The sequence below is a fragment of the Diabrotica undecimpunctata genome, chromosome 1, assembly GCF_040954645.1.
Source record: "Diabrotica undecimpunctata isolate CICGRU chromosome 1, icDiaUnde3, whole genome shotgun sequence".
NCBI classification, from domain to species: domain Eukaryota; kingdom Metazoa; phylum Arthropoda; class Insecta; order Coleoptera; family Chrysomelidae; genus Diabrotica; species Diabrotica undecimpunctata.
Window position 1 is genome coordinate 89,029,494 of NC_092803.1, and position 9,092 is coordinate 89,038,585.

General features: G+C 34.3%; 1 protein-coding gene across 1 annotated transcript; it reads right to left on the reverse strand.

The window, feature by feature from the left end:
• Positions 1–6,247: 6,247 nt before the first annotated feature.
• LOC140439580 (uncharacterized) lies at positions 6,248–8,388 on the reverse strand. The gene is made up of 2 exons (XM_072529584.1): positions 7,582–8,388; positions 6,248–7,533 (listed from the first exon to the last, which is right to left on the reverse strand). The coding sequence occupies exons 1-2, from the start codon at positions 8,198–8,200 to the stop codon at positions 7,343–7,345; spliced, it is 810 nt and encodes a 269-aa protein (XP_072385685.1). The 5' UTR covers positions 8,201–8,388; the 3' UTR covers positions 6,248–7,342.
• Between the last annotated feature and the right edge of the window lie 704 nt (positions 8,389–9,092).

Genomic DNA, 9,092 nt, shown 5'->3' on the forward strand with positions numbered 1-9,092 from the left:
ATCAAATGTCGACATGGATATCATTTAGCAGTTAATTTTGCATGCTGATCACGAATCCGGTGTCAGATTTGCTCTATCTTGACGTTTTATGCGCGTTTCGGGTCACTTCCGGTGTCGGATCGCAACCGGAAGTACATATTTAGATTCGTCTCGACGAGACCTTTCGATCCATATATACATTGCGGGGTCTAAAACTTAAAGTAAATTTTAACTTCCGGTCATCTCAAAATCGGAAGTGAATTTTTGTACCAAAAGTATATCTTGACAATCTCATACGTAATACTAATAATATTCCGAAAAAATATTTTAATTATCTAATATGGTTTTTGAGTAAAGTGGTGGACAAGAAAAGGGCTTAGCGTTTTAGTATATAAGATTAATATGGAAGAATTAATATAGCAGTAATAATAAATATAACAACTGAACATTTTTTTTCACAAAATTATTCATTTTATAGATCCTATTCACGAGGAAAGTAATGAACAGAATCATGACGATGCAAATAATGACAATATCAGTTTTCTAAGTGGTAGCAGTGAGAGACCACTATTTGGAGATGGTCATAATTCTGAAATAGACAGAGTCGTGTTATCGAAGAGGGGTTACAAATAATAATCGTTACTTCACATAAGCATCAGTTTATTCTCAACCCTAAAACATACATCCATGCCCGAGCTTTGGCAACCTTCACATGACATCTCTAACCCCCGTCATCCGTGTTGCCTAACTCCCGCACCTATATCTTAAACTAGGCTAACAACACATCTCCCTTTTTTTTATAAAAGATCCCTGTGTCATTGATGATCTTATACCTAAACTAACTTAAACTACTACAAACATAATCTGTCAAATGAACCGGTTTCTCCACAAGTCTTTTTGGCCTGCTAGGGTTTACGCACTCAAAGTCCGATACACTATCAGTGTCACTATCACTTTTATCCTGACCCGATGGAGGTAAAACATGATTTCCACTTTGTTCGATTTTGTCCGCAAATACACTTGGTTCCCCCCTACTACTTTCCTCCATAATTTTACCCTGTATGTCACCATTGCTTTGATTAGAGCAAGGCATTAGCTTTGTGTTATTAGAACTTAGCGGAACATAATCATTTGAGGATTCTGGTTGGGTGCTCAATACAGGGAAACAGTAGGGTGCATGAATCAAATGCCATCTATTTCTTCTAAATTTCCCAGTTTCAGTTTCAATTATATAGGACCTGGGTTCCTGACAGATCGCAACAACTTGCCCATATTTCCTGATATCAACCACCCACACAGAATCACCAACCTTAAGAGGATCTAAATCCTTTGCATTGTGTCGCTTATTGTAGTTTTTCACTTGTTTATCCTTTATTTCGTTCTTTTTATTTTCAGTGTTTGGTTCTTTTGAAAAGTTTAATAAGCTTGGAAGCTGGGGCAAATTAAATCTTAATTTTCTATTCATTAATAATTCAGAAGGTGAAACACCACATTCTAGGGGTGTACATCTGTATGCTAACAATGCCAAACTTAGGTCCTCTTTTTTATTTTTCTGAATTAATCTTTTTGCAATTTGTACAGTGCGTTCCACTCCACCGTTGCTCTGTGGCCAGTGTGGACTGCTCGTCTTATGAACAAAATTATATTCTTTTGAAAACTTTATAAATTTTGATGAAGATTGAGTACCACAGTCGGATCTAACTTCCTCTGGGATACCATAACGAGAGAAAATATCTTTAAGTTTAGGAATAATGGCATCTTCTGTCCTATTGGTTAAAGTAAAAATTTCAAACCAATGTGAAAAGTAGTCAGTGGCAATCAAGTACCACTTATCATAACATTTAAACAAATCAACCCCCAGTTTTTGCCACGGCCTCTGTACAGTATTGTCTTTATGAAATGTTTCTCTATGATTTACTCTGTGTTCAACACATTGGGGACAATGTGTGACAAGGTTATTAATCTGGGATGACAAACCCAGCCACCAAACTCTCTGTTTGGCACGATCTCGACATTTTACAATTCCCATATGGCCTGTATGAATAAATTCCAATACCTTGAGTTGAAGACTCTTAGGAATGATTATGCGAGACCCTTTTAAAAGTAATTGTTCCGAATAGGAAATTTCATATCTATATTGATAGTATGGCAACAATTCAAATGGCAATTTAGATGTTTCAGGCCAAGAAGACAAAGAATATTCTTTTAGTTTTTTACAAATATATTCATTTTCTTGTTCTGTTTTTATTAAATTCAAAAAATAATCTTTAATTGCTAAATTATGAATAATTGATTGCACATATGCTGCAGTTTCTGCAGTTAGTTCTTTATTAGCTAACGTATCTGTTTGTAAAGGGGCCCGACTTAAAGTATCTGCTACAATTAAATTTTTTCCCGGCGTGTAGATTACAGTATACTTGTATCGCATTAAGCGCATTCGAAATCTTTGCAAACGTGGCGTTAACTCATCTAAATTTTTAGTTTGCAGAATTTGTAGTAAAGGTTTATGGTCTGTTTCAAAAATTAGGTTAGGAACTCCTGAAATAAAATCGTAAAAATATTCTGCTGCCCAGGTAAGAGCAAGAGCTTCTTTCTCAATCTGAGCATATCGTGTTTCAGCTGAGTTCAGAAGCCTAGATGTAAAAGCCACTATTTCCCGAGTATGATCTACATTTTCTTGAAATAGACATGCACCTATACCAAAACAACTTGAGTCTGCACTAACAATTATGGTTTTATTAGCATCAAAAAACGCTAGATTTGGAGGGCTCTCTAACTTTTGTTTTAAAGTGCTGAAAGCTTTATCTTGTGCTGGACCCCACAAAAAGTTAATATATTTTTTTAGTAAGTGTGTTAATGGTTCAAGAATCTCAGATTTATTATGAATGTATTTTGCAGCAAAATTAATCATACCCAGCCATCTTGACAGCTCGGTCTTATTTTTTGGTTCAGGAAAATCACGGATAGCTTTAACCCTATCTGGATCAATTAATATCCCTTGCTCAGAGACCATATCGTCGGTATACTGCGAAAACCAGGTAAATGTCGGAATACCGAAATCGAGAAAAAAACGTTTTTAAAGTTTAGTTTGTTATTGTGAATTAAGCAGTCAGCTTGTTTTTAATATTAGGTGTTCTAGTGAAAGATGCATATATCTGAAATGATTTTCTATCATTAGTTTGAAAAAGTTGAGACACCTATCTGACTAGTCCTAAATTTAAGTTGGAAATGCTATCACTTACCTGGTTTTAGGTACCTGTAAATCTAAATAAATCGGTTACTCTTCAAATAACATATTTAACACAAATATAATAAACCAAGTATATTATTTTCCAGTTTTGTAATCGAGATATGAGGCTTTTACTAGGTAATAGCAATGTTTTAAGGTATTAGTCGAGATTTATGACATTTAACTGGTTTTCCCTGAAAATTTTATTAACAGCTGTTTGTAGTTATAGTTATTATTTATATGAATGATAGGCAGTTTTATAGAAAAAACTAATTTATTTCGAATATAATAATACCTAACAATATTATATATTATAATAATAAGAATATTATTATGAGGCTTCCTCGTCCGATTTTTCACTGAAAGCAGGCTCTGGCAAGATGTCTGATGTCTGTCACATCATTTCCCGTTTTCAAATTACGATATCACCCGTGATATTCCTCCGGTATCACTCCCTTATCACATAGCTGTACCAAATCTTTCTTTTTTGATATGTTTATTGGCAAATGTGCATCATAAAGTCGCTTAAGTTCTTCAAGATTGCTTGTAGTTGATAACTTGGCCTGTTTTTTTCTTGTTGACTGCCGTTTAGTATCACCAAGGAAATAATTGAAGCTTATTGACATGTCATAATTAAAATAGATTCTGTTTGTCTCTCCTTTCACGAATCTCATTCTTTTTATCTTCAACCACATTATTTTTTCGCCGTTTTGGTCTTTTGTACGGTTTTTAATTAAAGTGTGAGACAAGTTTTTAAAGTCATAAAAGTCGTAGTATTTAAATTCTTTACATTTGTATGGTTCTATACATACTTTTTTATCATCAACCTTGATATTTTTAGTTCCCCTTGCATTTTGAAAAACAAACAAGTAATCTGGCATCCCATAGATAGATCTGTGTTTTTTAGCGGTTTCGATACTACTAATCATAGAGTCAACTCCATATAGGAATGTCCAGACTCTAAAAATTTGTGTAAGTAAGTATCCCATAATAGTAAGGCTGCAATAATCTGATTACGATTCTGTCCTCCGCAGGTATCAGAAAGTAAACTTACATATTCTAGAACACTTTTGATAAGCAGTGGAGTATAATGCTTCCTATTTCAGAACTTCCTCGTCTACCGTTAATTTCTGACCAGGCAAAACAGTAAGCTGCATTTGGTAATGCGGCTTCATATACACACAAATTGTAGACGCATAATTTTTGAGAATAATATAGTTGTCCAGTCAATCCACTTGGAATGTGTAGTACGGCCTGTAGATCGACAGTAATTGAAACAAAATCCCATTGTTCATTAGATCTTTTCTTATCATTTTGTTTTTTAAGATTACATACTTCTTTTCTTTTCTGATGTTCTCTGTAACTGTCTTCGATTTGATTTGCCAGTTCAATTAGCCCTATCATATTTATTACAAACTAAACATTGATCTTTTTTAGGAACAAAAAAGTCATTATAGTCGTTAGAAAATATTCTTCGATATGTAATTTCGCTAACACCTTCCAGTTTCTTCTGCCCACAGTCATTATATAAAGTTGGTACATTTTTATTATACTTAAATTTTTGTCCAAATATCTACGCTTTCAACTTTGGCGACTATAATGTGGGCCCATGGTTGGAAAAGACTCAATATGAGCCTTCACGATTTGTCGGGTTTCACTGCTTGTTTTATTTGGCGGTGTATGTTTGCATGGCGTTGTCTTACAAAAAAATTTCTCACATACCTGTATGTCTTGACCATTCAAAGAAAAGTAACACTTTTTGGAAAATGAACGTGTTTTTTTTTAAACTTCAACAAACTGCAAGGACTCTCTTTTGTGGCTTCATTTTAATACGTGCAAGAAGACAATTTTTCTGGCCTATATAATCTAACTTCCAATAATCACGACATAGTATTTGTCTGTAATCTTCGCTGAAATAACTGGCACATTTGTAAACGCACTCTAAATTTTGCTGGTCTATTCTTTTTTTTTATCTCATAAGGCAAACCCTTAGCACGCCTTCCTTTTGCGACATTTATTACCCATTCTTTGGAATTAGCTTTTCTCTAACGTTTTAGTGGATGTACGTCTTTCCATACTTTGTCAAGAAGTAGATTTAATATCCAACTAGCTATTTCAGTTGACACTAAATTGTTCGTGGGTGCACCTATTTCAGTATTTTCTTTCTCATCATTTAGGCTATCAAGATCAGCTGTTTGTAGTTCATACAGACTTCCTAGAGAGAGTGATCTCTCTTCACTTGGCTGATATGTGGGGTCTACATCTGAAAAGTCACTATCAAAAATGGATTTCATCATTGAGACTATATTGTTCTAAGAATCATCAAGAATTGAACTGCTGTCTTCAGTTTCAAAGAAATATAGAAAACACAAGATATTGCACAAGTAACTAATTAATACCTATTAACAAAGTATGTTAAAAGTTTTTTCCTAGCCACTAATATAGAAGACAAGCAATTTTATTTAATAGTCTGCTTAATTTTAGCATAATCTTTTAACTTAACACCATTAAGATCATTTATGGTTTTAGCTTAGTAATCATTTCTAAATTTTAACTCAAACCGTTTTCAGGTAAAATGAAGTAAGTGTACTTAAAGGTTTTTAGGTACTAGTAGATATGAAAGAGAAATTTTAATAAATCATACACGTAAAATATATTAAAGACACTTATCACCTTTTTACTGAATATGGTATGCAGTAGTAGAAATATATTGTTGTCCGGCATAATAATATATGTGGGCTTACTTTGTTTTACATGCAACAGAACTTTTATTTAATGGAAGTAAGAAGCGATATATTGTTTTATTTGAAAACGAAAAATTGGTTAGGTGTAACTTATTTGTTTATTACATAAATTATCTGCTGAATGGTAAGTCGTATCATTTATTGGGTTTTACCTGTATGTAGAGCGGAAAAAGCTGAGAATTTTGGTATACTTAACTCAATATTTTAAAATTTGTCATTTACCTGGTTTTCGCAGTATACCGACGATATGACCCAAGTATTTAGCTGTTTTTGTTGCTATAGAGCATTTGTTTTTATTTAGTGTAATACCTTCCTTATGAAGTTTTGTTAGGACTGTGTTCAAAATATTGTCATGTTCCTCTATTGTCCTTGCATGAATAAGAATGTCATCTATATGGACAACACAGCCTTCAATTCCAGTTAAGATTTTTGAAAATCTCATAGTAAAATACTCTGGGGCACAAGATATACCAAATGGAAGCCTTTTAAAGAAAAATCTGCCAAAAGGTGTTATAAAAGTTGTTAACAACTGACTTTCCTTATTCAATTTTATTTGGTAAAACCCACTTGTGGTATCCAATTTTGAGAAAAATTTGGACCCTTTCAACTGTGCTAGTGTATGAGATATTTTCCCGAGAGGAAAATGTGACCATAACACGTTTTCATTAAGTTTAGTATAGTCACCACAAAGCCGTACACAATCTCCCTTGTCCACACAAACAATTGGGCTGACCCAAGAAGTAGGATCTTCAATGGGTTCAATTATCCCTAATTTTAGCAATCTATCAATTTCAATTCTTAATTTTGGTAACAGAGGTAAAGGAACAGTTCTGGGAACGCTCTGTACATAAGGTTTAGCATATGGCTTAATTCTAATTGACATTTCTATTTTAAATTCACCTATATCACTAAAAATACCAGGAAATGTTTTAGCAACAGACTCTAAATTAAATTTTGAAAACATATTAGTACTCTTAGATTGATTACAATGGACAACACTGCAACTGATTTGATTTACCTGTTACCTTACATTTAGAAAAATTTAGAACATTAAACCTAATGATTGACTCTCTGCTTAATATAGGTTGTCTCAACTTCCTAATACAATATATTGTTTCATCATTTGTAAAACCGTCATAAGTAAATTTTATATGTAGCTTACCCACTGTGTCCAATTTATGATCGTCCGCTGCACCAATTGCATCACATGCCACAATTTTACCCATATATTCTGGAGGTCATTTTTCATAGGGAAAACAGTTAACATCTGCTCCTGTATCCACAAAAAAAGGTACCTTAAATTTGTCATCCAATAAGATGTCTACATACCAACGATCCTTCTTGTCTAGGTACACTTGACCAATAAAGGAATCTGTATGTACCACTTGATTTACTGAATCCCTTTGTCGTCTGTACTACTGCTACTGGTGGACCTTGAACACTTAACAGCTCTGACAGCTTTCTTCCTGCACATCACACTCCAATGACCTCTACGTGAACAAGATCTGCATTCAGAGAACTTGGCTGGACATTTCTCCCTATTTTTATATGTAGGTATGCCACAGTATCCACATCTGTAACCTTCCTTAACTTTCTCATGAGTTGTTTCTTGTTTAGCAAAACTCTTACCTTGATGTCTTTTATCACTACGCTCCCTGTAGTCCTGTTTAACTGCACTAACTGACTGCTCCTGTCTCATAATTCTATTTTGACTATCTTGAAGTTCAGCTTGGCGTGCTATTTGTATTGCCTTCTCTAGTGTCAACCCATCATTTAGTTGCATTCTTTCGCTCACCTTTTTATCAGCTATTCCGATAACAATCCTGTCACGAATTAACTCATCTTTAAGAGCTCCATAGCTACAGTGCTCTACAAGAGTATGTAGACTTGAAATAAAGTTTCCCACAGGTTCTCCTGGCCTTTGTACCCTTGAATTAAATTGAAATCTCTCAAAGATTGTATTTCTTCGGGGGATAAAATGATTGTCGAAAATCTGCATTACATCTTGAAAGGATGCATTCTCCCCTGGTTGATTTTGAAGTAAAATATCTTCTGCTTCATTTCCCATTAAATACAACAATAGGTCTAGTTTATCCTTGTCAGATTTTTGTCCAAATCCACTTACAGACATATATCTCTCTACTCTTTTCTTCCATTGGTGCCATGTCTGGGGCTGTGTAAAATCAAATTCGCTTGGAGCCGAAATGTTCGCAAACACTTCTTTATTTATTTGGATAGGTGCATCCATTTTAAGGATTTTAGGTCCCCTCTGATTTATAGGTTATACATAAGATTTGCACTGCTGTCACGTTCGATCACTCTTTGGTTGTTTAATCCAGCTGCCACCATGTCGTGTTATCGAAGAGGGGTTACAAATAATAATCGTTACTTCACATAAACATCAGTTTATTCTCAACCCTAAAACATACATCCATGCCCGAGCTTCGGCAACCTTCACATGACATCTCTAACCCCCGTCATCCGTGTTGCCTAACTCCCGCACCTATATCTTAACCCATTAACGCCGAGAAAAATTTTTTTTTGAATTTACGATTTTTTTATTTGGACTTTCATAAAGAAAGGTGTAAAATTAACCTACGTTTGGAAAAAAATAAATTTTTATTTCAAAATATACAAAAAACATGCTGTCACCATATGGGCCCTGTAGGCGTTCCAGGGTATACACAAAATATTATCTGAATTAAGTGTTTGTGTGAAATTTCATAAAACATTCTAAACATAAACCAACATCGCACTTGATACACATTGTACGCTCTTTGCTTATACGATTGAACCCGGCACATCTTCTTCTTTTTCCTTCTGGCACTACTACTATGTAATGGTTTAACCCATCAAATCTGATATCGTCTCCAACACGGCTGTTACTTCCAGCAGCTTTAGGCATTCGACCTGGACCTTTAGCTGTCGTTTTGTAATTTGCCAAATATGTCTAAAAATCACAGCAACATGTAAGACTACGTAAATATGTAGTAAATTATAACATTACCTGAGCAATACTTCGCCTAAACTCCAACTGGCTGATATTTCTACCACTTTTGCGGTAGGGAATCCAAGCATTTTGTATAGATACATCAATAAGATATGTGAATATCGACCAGTACCACTTTTTTGATCTTACA

Coding starts and splice junctions, on each gene's coding strand:
- LOC140439580 (XM_072529584.1), bottom strand. CDS start 8,200: ATGGATGCACCTATCCAAATAAATAAAGAAGTGTTTGCGAACATTTCG. Junction 7,534..7,581: donor TAGTGATAAAAGACATCAAG/GTAAGAGTTTTG, acceptor AAGTTAAGGAAG/GTTACAGATGTGGATACTGT.